This window comes from Pelodiscus sinensis, chromosome 9, assembly GCF_052426305.1.
Source record: "Pelodiscus sinensis isolate ZL-2025 chromosome 9, ASM5242630v1, whole genome shotgun sequence".
Lineage (NCBI taxonomy): Eukaryota > Metazoa > Chordata > Testudines > Trionychidae > Pelodiscus > Pelodiscus sinensis.
This window is the reverse complement of record NC_143060.1, coordinates 4,361,977-4,377,445: the sequence shown is the minus strand read 5'-3', so window position 1 is coordinate 4,377,445 and position 15,469 is coordinate 4,361,977. Positions and strand designations below refer to the sequence as shown.

General features: G+C 45.1%; 1 protein-coding gene across 8 annotated transcripts in view; it reads right to left on the bottom strand.

Moving 5' to 3' along the window:
* MAST2 (microtubule associated serine/threonine kinase 2) overlaps positions 1-15,469 on the bottom strand; it is a 306,028-nt gene that overhangs the window by 78,522 nt on the left and 212,037 nt on the right. For all 8 annotated transcript variants that reach the window (XM_075935891.2, XM_075935889.2, XM_075935888.2 and 5 more), the window contains one exon: positions 4,872-4,947. In XM_075935891.2, coding sequence (XP_075792006.2) covers positions 4,872-4,947 — 76 coding nt within the window. The remainder of the gene's footprint in view (positions 1-4,871; positions 4,948-15,469) is intronic.

Below are 15,469 nucleotides of genomic sequence, written 5' to 3'. Positions count from 1 at the left end.
GGAAAAATAAATATTGTGAATGTGATTTCTGGAAAACCAGTAACAAAGATGACTATTGATCATTACAGTCACTTTTGCTGAATTTCTCACAACACTGTATGGATTTAAGTGGACACCTCCGTCACACTGGAAGAAATCTGAATATACTGACTCTGTGGGTTTGAAACGTACTCACTGAATGCTCATCAACGGCCTAACGACGGATTTTTGATTAATCACTATTTAAAACAGAGCAGCTCTGCACTATATAGTGGTGAACCTATTGGCTTTAAAGCTAGCATGGTGTTTTCTCAACCAACACTGCATTGTTTTCCAGTGTGCCCAAAGGATCAACTGGTTACTGGTCTGCACAGTGGGAAGAGGACCCATTAATCTGCAGAAGAGGATCACCTCTGAAGAGAACAGATCAAATGGATGATCTCTAGGGCCCACACACCAGTGGCACAATATTTGGGCGAGATGGGAAATTCAGCTCCCAGAAGATAAGGCAGCACAGCACTCTCCAGTGTATCAGGGCTCAGCAGTTCTGTTGGCAGCACAACCAGGTGACCCACTAAATATAGCTGTACCAGTGGTGCCAGGACAACTAAACCCAGACCATAAGGAGTCAGTGCTACTGATAGCCTGGCTGTTTTCAATGCTGCTGCTATTTCTCTCTGTCCCCTTTTTATTTTGTTTGCTCCTTGCTCAAGTAAAAAGTTTGAAACAATTTTATATTTTAAACGCAGCATCAACACACAACTGAAACAAAATTCAAATGTGTTTGGGGAAAGCGATAGAGAACGATGTTCTGAGCCTACCAAATTTCCTATTTTTTCCTTTTTTAATTTCCTTCCTTGAAGGCTGAAAGGTAATGGCAACCCTCTCTTATCTGTGGAAGTCTCCCCGCTTCTGTGTCTCAGAGGGATTTATTAGAGCAGTGGTTCCCAAACTTTTTGCGGCTATGGAGCTCTTTTCAGTCTGTTAAAATTTTATTCCCCCACCCAAGGGGAGCAGCACATAGTGGCAGCCAGCACATCCCTTGGCCCGCACTGCTTCCTCAGCTCCTGCCCGCTCTGTCCCCTACCTATCCACGGAGGATATGGAAAGGGGGCTCTCGTGGCCAAAGGCAGCTCCTGCACCGGCACTCCGCCCTTGGCTGGGCACAGGGCCCCGGGAAGGGAAAAGCAAGGAAAGGAAAAGAAAAGTAAGGATCTGGCCCACCATAGGACTGGGAGGAGAAGAGGGTTGGAGCGTAAACGGCAGCGCAGCTGGTGGAGGGAGGAGGGACGGTGCCTCCTGAAGTATCACAATCCCATCCCAAGGGTGGGAGGCAGCCTGCGGCCGGTCACGAACGATGAGCCCCGGGTGAGAATTGCCTGGCAGAAAGTCCCAGTTGCACAGTGGGCCCGATCCTTACTTTTCCTTTCCTTTCCTAAACATTCTGCAGACCCCGTACAGTACTGTCACGGACACCAGGGGTCCACAGGCCACTGTACTAGAGCAAAGTGATACATATCCCTTCCTCTTCCCCATTTCTTATGGCGTTCAAGAGCCTTTTTTGCCCAACTTCCAGCCCCTTCTTTTCAGGGATGGACTTTGATCCCTGCTTCTATTTCTATACTCGTTTCACAGCACCTTTCTTCTGAAAAAATCCAAGGTGCCGGGCACCTGAAACCCCTATGGGGGGGGGGGGGGGGGTTAAGTCCTTCATTAATAAGGCTCACAAAATAAAACATAAATAGAGATTTCTGTAAAAGCAATTTTCAGAATCTATAAAAACTTTATTGGGATTTACTCACCACCATTTGCATCTGGAACCCCAACTTAGAAGTACTTCTAGCATAATGAAATTGGATGGGAAACCACGAAACCTCAGTTCTACCTAGCTCAGAAACGGTCTCCCTCTGTGCAAGTCACTTCATGTCTCTGTGCCTTTGTTCTCCTTCCAATACTTCTTCTGGCTTGCTTACTCAGACTCTATGCTCCTTAGGGAAAGGCGCATAATTATGTGGCCCATATAGAACCTAACTCAACTGCACTCCAATGTCAGCTGGAGTTTCTTGGCCCTACTGATATATATTATATATTGTTGCATGGGGCAGAATGTTGATATTGAAGTAAATATCTTGTGAAAACATTGGCAGCATCTGCTAGGGGCTGGTTCAAGTTAAAAACCAGAAAAACAGGGATGTAAAAGGTTAACTGGTAAACAGGTCCAGTTGACTGGGGCAGCTCCCTACCCGCCATGGACAGGGGCAGCTCTGGACGGGCTGGATCAGCCTCCCCGCCAGTCCCCTCTTTAATCAGTTAACTGGTTAAAATGATGTTTAATCAGTTAACCAATCAAATGGGATTTTACATCCCGAATACAATGTATCGCTCTCAGAGGCTGGGCTGATAAAAGGTTTGCTGTCTGTTTTGAAAAAGGCTTTAAAAGCAGTATTGTTAACATTGTTGTAACAGCCAACTACTGCAGCAAGTTATGTCTTCAGTTTTATCGACAGCTTTCCTTCATGTAGTCCTGGAACCAGACCCCAAACTGCGTCAAGTGGCATGATTCAGGTGACTTTGATGCAACTACAGCTATTTACACCTGCTTGGGATCTGACCTCTTTAAAACAGGAATGCATTTAAATCATTTGCATTTTTAATCAGTAGCTACCATGTACTAAGGACTTTTTCCCCTCCTGCCTGCTGCCTCCTCTTCCTCTTCTCATCCCCACTATATTAGGTATCATTCCATATAATTAACACGAGACCATGAAATCTATGACTAACTGTGCTTCCTTATGCAAAGCCTGATAAAGAGCATAAAGCCTGCTGCTAGCATTACACTGAGGTGCAGGAGGTGGGAGGCAACTCAGTTGACTCACAATGGTTTTCCTTGAATTATCTGACAGTCAAGACCATATCCTGGGGCAATCTTTGACTTCTCCCTCCCCCTAACCCATATATTGCAGCTTCCTTCCTCCAAAGCATTTCCAATGTCCACCCATCATTCCCATTTCAGACCTCATCTCCCATCTTGATTCCCACTACCTCCGCTTCTCTGGCAAACACCCAGATGGTTTCTTTCAGTCCAAGCGAAATGCAGCTTCTAGGATCACCCTCCTCATACATGAATCTGTGCTTGCTACACTCTGTGAATCTCCCTGCCCCCGACATACACCACATCAGGTTCAGTCTTCTCCTTGATATCAAGGCCCAACATTTATCTGTTCTTTGCTACTTATCCAACCCTGTGTCTTTGTGTATTACGACCCCTCGCATCTACTCTATGCCCGCTATTCTGCTATGGATGCTAAATTCAATGCCTCATTTGTGTGTTTCATTCATGATTGTCTTCACACCTTCTCGGCTGTTCTCTTACACCCATCACCATGGTATCTGAGCTCCTTCCAAAAGCTCATTACATGATGTGACTAGCAGCTGTTATGTGAAGTTCCCCACACTACCAACTACATATGGAACTCTTTTCCTAAACTTGTCTCCAAGGCAACTGCTCTCCACATTTAAATCCCTCTGTATTATGCTAGTGAAACACTGTGCTGTCCCTTTGTAAATGTAAAATTAGTACTAAATTTAACCCATTACCTCTATCTCCTTACGATAGCAATATTGCTAATGGTTATTGTTTCCTTGTCATGACCAAAGACTGGGACCACAAAGAAAAAGGCAAAGGTTTACATTTGGGTGTGGGAACCGCAGGCTCGGGGTGGGAAGGGGGTGGATGTGGCCCACGGCTTGCCTGGATACAGCCCCCAAGGCTCAGGGCTCCCCCCCTCAGCACTGGGGAGCCCATGCCTACTGCAGGACTAGAATACACAAAATATACTAGCCTAGACCCCAGTAGGTTCTGGTGTGTGAAGGGAAGTGAGGAGTGTCTTTCTCCTTCTGGGTCAGGGGCCACATCAGTGAGGGGTTGGGTTTTGGGTTTTTTTTTTTTTTTTTTGGGTGGGGAGGGCTTCTCACTTGTGTGCAGGCCCCAACTGATTTTTCTGTGGGTCAGCAGCCCCCAACCCCAAAAAAGATTCCCCAGTCCTGGTTTACATGGAAAATTCAGAGCATTTCATTTTAAACTAATATAGCAAAAAGAAAATTAAATGTTGGGCACAGCAAAGAGATCAAAAATTAATGAATAAATATGTTGAATTTGACTGGCTTTGCAAACAAATAGATTTGTTTAGAAAAGAGAACTTCAGGATCCCTGAAAACATACTTCATCTCCCATAAGACGTGTTACCTGAAAGAGTGCTATGGAAGTGCAGTTAAACGTTAAAGCAAACAAGGAATCTAATAAACTGTGTGTCTCATCGCCTTTTTCATCTTGTTTTATCCCACCCTTTGTTCTCCAACCCTGTCTCTGAATCCCCACCAGTGCTAGGAAAGCGCTTTCCAGTAGCACCCAAACTGTGCAACTGCAAGCTAAACAAAACACAATAGATAATAACAATGGAGTGACAATCGGTACCTGTAGAGAAGACCCAGGAATGTTGAAGACATTTCTAGATTCTAACATTACAGTCTAATCGGAATCTGAACAGAACCTAAAAACCTGTAAATCAGTGTTTCTCAAAATAGTCCGCGGACCCACTGAGAACGCTGTTCCTGGGCTGCTCCCATTTGTTTGCAGCCCGGGTCACGCGGCTTCCTGCAGCTTCCCTTGGCTGCAAACAGCGAACTGTAGCCAATGGGAGCCGCAAGGGTCCATGGCTGCAGAGCCAGTAAGTAAACAAACCGGAATGGCGGTAGCAGCTCTCTCAGAGTGGGTGCGCAGACCACTTTAAGAAACTCTGCTCTAATTAGCAGCTACTTTCCAGAGTAGAAAATATGCACTACACTCAGGTAGTTTTCATGTGCCAATCGTGAGAAAAAGTGTGCTAACTTACCTGCGGGCAGGTACAAAGGAAAAATGAGCAGGTGCATTAGGAGAGAAATTCCTGGGACTGTCCAAAGGACTGCCACCTGTTTGAGAAAGTAGAGAATATTTTCATTTGTGTTACATTCACAACAAACCTTTTTCTTGTCACATAAGAGCAAGTTGGTATGCTATATGAATGGTTTTGATTTACACATAACCTAGACTTTAGATCTTTGAACATTTTAAAAGCTTGTTAAATATTTTTTTTGTTATGAAAATAATGGAAAATTGATTTTTTTCCCCTCTACCAAATCAGTGTTTCTCCTTACTTTTGTAGAATGCAATTTACAATGTGTATTTTCCAGTTTAAATGGTTAAAAAAATAAGTAACATAAAATGCACCAACTATACATAATATATTTGTTCTTGGATTTAAAAAAATATATTTTTATGTATGTGTTGATATAATACTAGCAACAAGAAATGATAGAAATGAAGCTGATGATGTATTAAAGAGGATTTCTAAGGAAGTACTTCTGTTCTCCCAACATGAGATGCATTGGTACAGGCTGCACTCTAACAAAATGTATTGTACAGCACAATTTTGGAAACCTAGCATTGTGTTCATTGCTGTGAATATATTCCTATGAGACTGCTCATGGTAGCAAAAGAGTACACTCACGACTAAAAGCTTGCAGGACTGGATCATAAGACAAATGAGGCATTTTAAAAAACTCTTTGCCCATCAACTTACATTTACCTTAATTTCCAATGTCCTGAGATATAGTACAGGTTGGATCTCCTCATCCAGCACCCTTGGGACCTGACCAGTCCCGAATGAGGGGATTTGGCAGACCAGGGCAGGTCCCTCCCAGCATGACTCCTTGTGCCCTGCTGCCCCCAGCTAGGGCTCCAGCCTTGCCCCACTTCTGCCTGCCCAGCTGTGGCTGCTTAGGCTAGAGCTCTCTTGCGGCTGGCTGGAGCTCCGTGGCCAGGGCCAGCCTCCTGCTACTGCCCAGCTGCAGGGGCCAGAGCTGCCTGCCCTTCTACATCTCCCTCTCCCCCCAACAGGGGGCTCCTGGCTGGGTCACTGGCCCCCTCCCCCATTACCTGACCTCCCTATACCTGGGCTCTCTGGTCCAGGAACATCTGTGGTCCTGCTGGACCATGGATGTTGGCAGACTAAAGCATCCCAATTATGGGAGATACAACCTATATTTATTACATACACCTTTGTATTCCCAAAAATGAAAATCCCAATGTGTTAGTAAGCTGAAAGAAAAGATCAAGAATACAAAAATCTTGACTATGTAGCAGCAGCATTTTTCTTCTTGCCTCTGTTATATGATGTACCAACACACAGTTTCTATGTGATGTATTAAAGATGTATTTTAATTTTAAAGGTAAGCGTAGAAAATCTCTATAAAATCTGAAATGATTTAACAACTAAAAGCTGAAACCCAATGAACTTAAAAGTTCCCCAAAATACACTACAGGCTCCACAGCATTTAGTCACTTCACTGGGTCTACTCAAGGATGGGCACGTGCATAAATGGTTTGCCCAATTCAGGTCCTTAATCCCAACAGAAAATACAGACCAGATGCTACCAAAAACTAGTAGCGTTTTCTTTGCACAGAGTAAAACGATATTAGAGTTATGGCAACAGGCCAAACAAGCATGAATTGCTACAAGGACGAGATATGTGATAGCTGGAAATGTTCTCAGTATAATTCAGAATTAAAATCTCACACTGGGTGACAGCTTGTGATGGCGTGTTGGAGGGTCCTCGACCCTGCACCCCCATCCGCAGCCAGATGTGACTCTCAGCCAGCTGGTAGATCAGAAGGTTTACTGGTTCACAGCGTAGCTTAGGAACGACGTTAGCACAGGTACGCAAGGCAGGCAGCAGTATTCCTCTTGGGGAGCAAGTGGTTCCCAGGTTCCTCACCCCCTTTTCCTGCTCTCAGCCTCCTCACCCCTCCTAGCTCAGTGGAGACTGACCCAATTCTCGGGCCTAGTTCCCAACCTGGTGACAGCCCCCGCCTGTATCTTTTATCTCTCTTCCTGGGAAAGAGTTATCTTAAGTCTGGCCCTCAGGTGTCTGGGCCCAACACACATCTGGAGTGAGCCATCAGGAATCACACACAACACAATACAGCAGTGGTCACCAGCCAGTAGATTGGGATCTACTGGTAGATCTTGGAGCCTCTGACAGGTGATCCTGACCTTTTTGGCTGGGAGGCTCTGAAGTGCCTGCACTTCCGCTGCCCCTCCCACCATTGCCCCACTGCTCCTGTCCAGAGCCTCAGAACTGCCCCCTGGGAGCCTCCTGCTTGTTGTGCAGAGGGGGCAGAAGGGACAGAGAGGCGTTGATGTCCCTCCGTCCCCCTCCCCTGTACTTCATCTTCACAGATTAAGGAGGGCGGGGCCTCAGCGAAGGGGTGGAGCAGGAGTTTGAGGTAGACTCTGGACTGACAAATTCAAAAAGTGATGTTGCGCTTAAAAAGATTGGAGACGACCCCACTATGTCACACAGCTACAGGCGTTAAAATGATTATTTGTTAAGAATACAGGTATTTCAGCCATCAGGCATCTCAAAGGGCTTAACTTCAGTGGGATCGGCAAGTGCTCAGCACCCTAAAAATTGAGCTATTACTATTCATTTATCAAAGCCTCCCCCTTCAGCAAAGCACTTAAGCATATGCTTAAAATACAAAGACATCAATGGAATTTCAATGTGCTTAATTGCTTTGCTGAACAAAGATAGATTTACCCCTCATCCAAAATTATGGAAAAGTTAGATCAACTGTCCAGGAACTAAGAATTACTCTTTACAGTTTTAGGCAAAAAATGATTTAACTAGCAAACTGAAAGCGCTAGCAAGAGCATCCCACAGTTGGAGGCTGTATGATGCTTTTCACTTGTCAGCAGCCACATGAGGTGATCGGCACAGACAAGTTCACTGCATTCTCCACACTGCTTGTGGCTCGTTTGGCCAGCTGTCCTTGGGCAGATGCAGAGACCAGATGGGTTTCTACTCACTCCATTATTTTAGTGTCCAGCAAAGTTACAAGTTTATGCTCCCAAGGCTTGTCTTTTGAAAGCGCTTCCTTTGAGGGTGGGGACTGAGATCCAATTCCGAATGATCACTTTGTGAGAAGTGTTCACTAACAGGTGACAGTGTTTGTCTTATTTTCCTGCCCATTCGAAAGTCTAACCATTGGTTTCACCCATACAGTTTCTATTGCGGCACTGAGTATACTGGATGAGGTACATCACACATGTGTAGGGCCCATGGATCTTAAAAGGTGTGTTGTGATCATTATAACGATGGGAGATAAGTCTGATGATCCTGGGTCTATTGTTCTGGAAGGATCAAGTGAAGCGATGGGCAACCTAGGCTGGTGAGAGGGCCACACGAGTAGCCCTCCATCTCAGTGGGCTGCAAGATTGTCATAACCTAGAATTTCTCCCAGTTTGAGGTAGTTCTGCTAACTGCATGTGCGTACCTAGATTTTGTGGAGTGTAGGGATTTTAAGAGGTGGGTAAATGAATAACTGTGTAGTCGATACTATTTGTATCAATTACATGATTAATCGATAAAAGAAAGTGCTCTGTCCCGGCTCGCGCCAGTCCAGGAGCTACCCTGTCTGCGGCTCTGCAGTTTAAATGTAGTATGAGGCAGGTGTGCAGATACATTTAAACTGCAAAGGCACAGCGGGGTAGGTCCTGGACCAGTGCGTGTCAGGACAGAGCTGGGACTGCTGTGGCTCTGCATTTTAAATGCAGCCACCTGACTCTTACTACATTTAAAATGCAGAGCCACAGCGGTGGTAGCTCACAGACCCGGCTCATGCCGGTCCAGGACGCTGCACCTCTTACTACATTTACAATGCAGAGCTGCAGCAGTCCTGCACTGGCGTGGGCCAGGACTGCTCAATTCTAGCTTGTGCTACGTCCAGCAGCCCCTGTTTGTGGCAGCCAGACTGGCCGCAAGCAGAAGGTGTTCTGGCAGCAGCCTCTGTCCGCAGGCAGGCCCAGTTCCCCATTGGGACCACCCCCACGAACAGGAGCTGCTTCACGGCAGCCTCCCCTACCCCCACACTCATCAGCATCACGGAGCAGGCAGCACCGCGGAGACGGTGCTGGGGGAAACCGGCTTTTAAGCCAGCGCCCCCTGGCACTGGTTCCTGTCCGGTCCCCTTCCCCGGCCATTGCTGCCTCTGATACAGACACATCCCTAGTCGGGTGTCCAACTTTACGAATGTGGATGAGGCGTAAACAGGTGCTTAAAACTCAGCACAAGTATTTTGATCAACTTAAGCCAATGTACAGTCACACTTTATTTCAGTACATAGAACAGTCCACAGACACCTGCTCTTATGTCTTCTCTCCACAAACTCATGCTGCAGGAGGGCACATTAGTGCAGGCAGCGAGCTGGCCACCAACCACAGCTATGTACCCTGAGAGTATGCTATTTGTACTTTGCTAGCAGGCACAGATTAAAGCAGCCACCCAGCTGTTGTAACCTGCTCCTGCAGCTGGCCAGAGAATCAGAATAATTGGACACCCTGGCAATTCTTCACTCTGCAGCTCCCAGAATGCATTGGACAAAATAATGAGTAACAGTCTCCTTTGTGGGGGTTACGATCCATTATTTTCAAGAGCTGACCAAGTGGACAGTGCAGTACAAGACAGAATACACACATTCCTGGCCCAAAAGAGCACGTAACTAAACACAGTAGATTAAACAGAATGCCCTGGAAACTCAGCAGAAATGAACAGCCAGGCTAATCCTGTTGACTTGCTCAGGCAGGTGGGAGGTTGAGGGGAGTATTTTAGTTTGGGGGAAGATCTGGGGAAGTGTTCAAATCAAGAAGTGCAGATATTGAAACAGAATGCATTAAGCGGTCCCTCAATTTTCTATCTAAATCTTGGGACAGATATGGTGTCAATTTCAGACATTTCAAAATTACCTGTGAGTATCGAGATGACGATTTTCAGTCACACATACATAAGCCTACATCTCATCTATGCTGCCCTGCAGTTTGGACCAGGAGCGTGTGAATAGCAATGCACACCAAAGCTTTGTGCTGTCCCTTACCCATACATACACACAACAGGTATGAACTGAAAAGACTGATTGTGCTTAGCCAAACTACTCACCATGCTAGCAAAACATTCTCACGTTATTGGTGTAACTGAAATACAGATTACTGGCAATGCTTCACATTTTGCTAAATGACATTTTCTTTCAATTTTCCTATATTGATAGAATACTTTCACATTCTCCAGAATAATTGTGCCTAGAGAATTTAAAAACTGTTTTACTAAATTGTACCCATCCCATGTTTTCCACTATAGAAAACTATGTATTTGTATAATAAACTGTATCAACTAGAAAATACTTTCAGCTCTCCACCACTTTCACGTACGTTCATCGACCTTACTTCTGGAAAACGTAGGTCTTGTAGGTCAGTATCTCTTGACCTTTTTGATACCAGGGACTGGCTTGTTGTTTCTTAAACTCTCTCAGGGAGATTTCATGGACCAGTGCCAGTCCATGGACCGATCATTGAGAGAGACTCTTATAGGTAATGTATTAAATTCCACTGAGAACTTAAATTGTTGTAGATTTCATATTCTTTTCTAAATAAGTTTCCATGGATCTGGAAATGTATATAGTTGAGTGCAATGAAGAACTGAAGAGAATCTCAGCAGATTTGAAATGATTCCTAACAGTTAAGCTTCCTCTCAAACATAATTTGCATTGATACAAAAATATAGTCAAGAGTCTGATGAGCAGTATTAGCTCTTGGTACTTTGTTAAAGGTTATTCTCCCCTCATTCACACCTCGATCAAACTGTTTGCTACTGATATTGAATTTTAATTCTACAAAATTGTTTACAAGTTTAGATCCTACCCATGAATGGCCATTGTAATCTGGCAAAAGAGAGGATTTTGACATTTAAAAAATATTGTATGGATACAATAATTGAACCTTTTTTCATACTAGTTTCTGTGCCTGACACTTAAGGAACTCTGCTAAGAATGGCTCGTTATCCTACTATATGTCCTATAATGCTTTTTTAACATTTCCTTTGTGTTACAAAAAATAGTACTATTTCTGTTAATCCATAATTTATTTTGCTTCCCTGACCCACTCCTCACCAAGCTGTGATTCAATCATTTAGCATGGAAGATCTGAGAGGAGTCAGATAAAAGATGATTTTTAAAAATCTGTAAATATTTCCAGGAACAAGCTAGGGAATATATTTATTGCATGACACAAACTGGATGAATTACTAATGTAACTTCTAAAATCACTTTTGCAGTTTAACAATGAGGATCTCTGTACTTTACAAGCAATGGCAGAAGCCATTCTATGTTTCTGAAGCTCAGTGGGGAGGAGGGGGGAACTGTTACAAAACGTCAGATTTTGAAATGCAAAAGTCAAAGCTATTTAACATTTTTGTGCCTGCAACAGTAAATTAGCCAAATTGCACATATTTAATATTTTATATTACTGTGTGTAGCAGGGATGTTAAAAAGCAGTTAATTAAGTAACCATGTAATGGCTGAAAATCTAGCAGTTACACAGTTACACACTGCAGAGTTGGCAGCACAGCTGGCTCCCCAGGAGTGGGACTGGCAGCCAGTGTGTGCCAGTTGCCAGTTCCCGCTGCTGACCCACTCCTGGGGAGCAGGCTGCGCTGCGGACTTTGCAGTGTAAGTTTTACACTGCAGAGCCCACAATGCAGGGTGGCAGCCAGCTCCCTGAGAGCTGGCTTTTAAGTCGGCTCCCGCCTGCAGTCCCGCTCCTAGGAAGCTAGCTGCTTCCCTGACGCTGCTGCCTCTGATACAGAGGCAGCAATGCAGGGCAACAGCCAGGTCTTGGGCCCCACTCCAAGCTCCACTTCCAGGGAGCCAGCTGCCGTGCTGCGCTGTGGGTTCTGATACAGAATCTGCTGCATGGGGTGGCAGTTGGCGTATAACTGTTAATGGGAACCCATAAACCCATGCTTATTGGTTAACCGTTTAAACAGTTATTCTTTACACCCCTAGTATGTAGTGTTAAACTTCAAGAGATTACACAGCAAGTCTGGGTTAGCAGGTTTATCTGCTAGGGATGCACAGAGTTAACCTGTTAGCATGCCCCTTACCAGCATCCTTCCCTGGGTAACTGGTTAACCAGTGATGCAGAAGGCATGGCCTGGCCCAGCCAGGTTGGAGCAGCCACCACTGGCGTCCCCACTGCGGGTGGGAGCTGCTCCAACCCAGCCAAGCCTGCCACGGTTTCCAATTAAACACTTAGTTTAACTGGTTAACCACCTAACCAGGATTTTATACCCCTATTGCATGCTATGGCTATCTGTATGTGAGAAAGATGCAGCTGTTAGTAGAGTCAGCCTGTCCCCCTATATCAGACGCTCTGGAGGGAGTAGCTTGCAGACAACTCTGTGATACACAGCTGCACTACAACTGCTGCTCCAAGTTCTGTTCTCACTCTAAGGAAGCTTTTTGAAGACATCAGGGTTTTCTACTACATTTTAATTTCATTTATTCAGAGGAAGTTAGGTGCTGGGATCCGGGGTGAAGGAAGGAAATCCTTAAATACTGATCAGGTTGGGAATGGGTACAGGTAACAAGAGGGGGTCAGAGGGTGACTCCACTATGAAAGGAGCACGATCTAATTCAGAATCCACCCATGCAGCAGTTGCTATCAGCACCAGGTTGGACATATGCACAACAGGCACGGTCGTGGTCGCACTGCAGTCCCTAGTATGGTATTAGACTATATACTTGATTCATGTTATGTGTGTGCTGGACAGGGAGATCCAAAGAGCACCAAAAGCTACAGAGCTCATCAAATTTAAAATGGTGCCCAGATCTGCCTGACCCTTCTATTGGCTCATTTTATTTTATAGGCTGCGTCTACATTGGCAAGATTTTGCGCAAAAGCAATCGCTTTTGTGCAAAAACTTGCCGCCTGTCTACACTGGCCGCGAGTTCTTGCGCAAGAACACTGATGTTTTAATGTAAGAAATCAGTGCTTCTTGCGCAAGAATTATGATGCTCCCACTCAGGAATAAGCCCTCTTGCGCAAGTGTTCTTGTGCAATGTTAATTTCTTGCGCAAGAGAGCGTCTACACTGGCACGGATGCTTTTGCACAAAAGCACATCTCTTGCGCAAAGGCACATGCCAGTGTAGACGCTCTCTTGCGCAAATACTTTAACGCAAAAACTCTTGCGTTAAAAGTATTTGCGTAAAATCTTGCCAATGTAGACGTAGCCTTATGTGTTTACTGGCAGACAATTCTACAGCTTATGAATAAGGCTGCGAGTCTTTCATGGATGTCACGGATTCCTTGACTTTCTGGGACCTCCGTGACTTCTGCATCCGACCGTGTCACTGATCCCAGGGCCACCCAAGCAGCTGGGGCAGCCCCAGGGCCAGCTGTACTAGCAGCTGCTTGGGCAGCCCCAGGCAGCTGGGCCCAGGTGCTGCCTTAGGGCAGCAGTCCAACAAGCAGCAACTGCAGCGCCCCGGCTACGTCCACATGAACAGCAACAGCCCAGAGGCTCCCTCATGCCCTTGAGTAGCAGCTATGCCTGTGGGAGCACTTCACTGCCCCCAAGCGCCTGAAGCACCCTAGAGCCACTCAGAGTACCTATGTTTTAGTCAAGGCTATTTATAATGCAAATCAGGGACAGGTCACAGGAAGTACATTTGTGTTCATTCCCCGAGACCTATCCACAACTTAACATGAGGTTTTGAAAGAAGAATTTTAGACACGTTCAAGAAACAGAAAAATGCAGAGGAGTGGGAGACTGGACAGCGGTCGGAAAGGTAAGGTTGAGATAATGGTTTTTTTTTTTTTAAATTATGGCACCAGATCATGCTTGTACTAAGGATGTTAAGAGGCAGGTAACTGGTAATCGTGTAGTCGATACAGTTTGTATCCACTACTCAATTTGTCGATCAGGCTCAGAAGGAGCTACCCCCGCTACTGTTCTTCAGTTTACATGTAGTAAGAGCCGGGGACCCTTCACAGACAGGAGCTGCTGCGGAGCAGGCTCTGTTCGCAGCCATTGGTGCTGACGTGGACAGGAGCTGTTGCGGTGAAGCAGCCCCGCCGATGGTGCCTGGCTGCAGCAGGGGCTGCTTCACCACAGCAGCTCTTGTCTGTGCGGGGTCCCAACTCCCTGCTGGGACCTGCCGAGGATGGGGCTGCTAGTGCAGCAGCCTTCGCTGGCCCCTCGCACTGCTGCCTCTGATGTGAGACCCACACACATAGGCTTCTCTTATTAAAATTCCTTTAAGCTGCCTCCAGCTCCCCAGCTTGCTGCCTCTGATACGGGGGAGAATGGGAGTAGTCGACTCAACTACCCAATAAGCCCAGGCTTAGGCTTATAAGAGAAGACAAGGGAATTCATGAGGGTTTAGGTAGAATGCCAGTTACTCAACTACCCATGTATCTACATTATTTGCACATTTTATTCTTTTAAAAATAAGCAGAAAGTGGAAAATGGAAAATCCTTTTTCCAAAGAATTAGAAATTTTATTATAAGCAAAAGCTCTTCAGGTGACACAGTTTTTAATCCAAAAGTCACATATACATGTGGTCTTTACTTAAAGACACTCCTGGTAAACAGAGCTTCAGCCAATGTTTTGAAAAATAGAGCTGACATTAAGTGAAGTTATTATTTACCTAAGCAAACCTTAAGGTTTTTTAACATTAAAATGTAAATTACTCTAAAATTATAATACTGGGACGAGGGTTTGTTTAGTTTTTTTTAAACAGGGTTTATAAGTGATTTATCTAGTTTATTGATAGAGGCATATGAAACATTTGCTAATATTATTTTAATTTCAGGAAGTTCAATTAATGCACAGCAATTAAAATGATCTTTAAGAGACCGTGATCTCAGAAAAGATTTGTTTCCAAGAACTTTTAGGTTAGTAGAGAATTCACATCAACGAGTGGTCCAAGGGTGTAGGAAAGCTGAAAACCCTAGGAGATGAAATATTAAAAGTATAAGAATTTAAAACGTGTGAACAGCAATCGCTGCGCTCATTGCTTAGCACTGTTTGAGGAGGCTATGAAACTGATTTTAGATTTGGCCTGCAAACTTGATTTGCCGCTTACTGTTATCCCAAACAAAGAGTCATGGAACCTTCTCAGAATTAGTGTTCCTCAGCTTAGCAGACCATTGGTCGTTGCAGTGATTGCTTTCCAGCTTTGCAGGCAGGACTCAAAAGACACGAGCTATGCACAGTGTGCAATCGGATTGCCGTCTCTGAGTTTTTCGCTCCCTTCAGCCTCTTGGTCGACTTTGGTGTCTATGTACGGCAGAGGCAGTTTTAAGGAAACAGTGGCTGCCTGTGGCCAATGAGGGCATTCTGGCATTTTGGGAGAGCCACGCTGAAAGAATGACTTGGTCACACTCCCTTTCCCTTGGCCATACCCAGAAAAGGTAAAGGTGCGTTCCTATGTTACTAACATTCTTGTAACAATGTGCTGATGTCTCTAATGAGTAGTCACTCTTTGTAAAAACCCCACTGGAGCTTCAGCGCCAACAGTAGCAATTCTAATCCACGAGCAGCAGGAGAGCTGATCT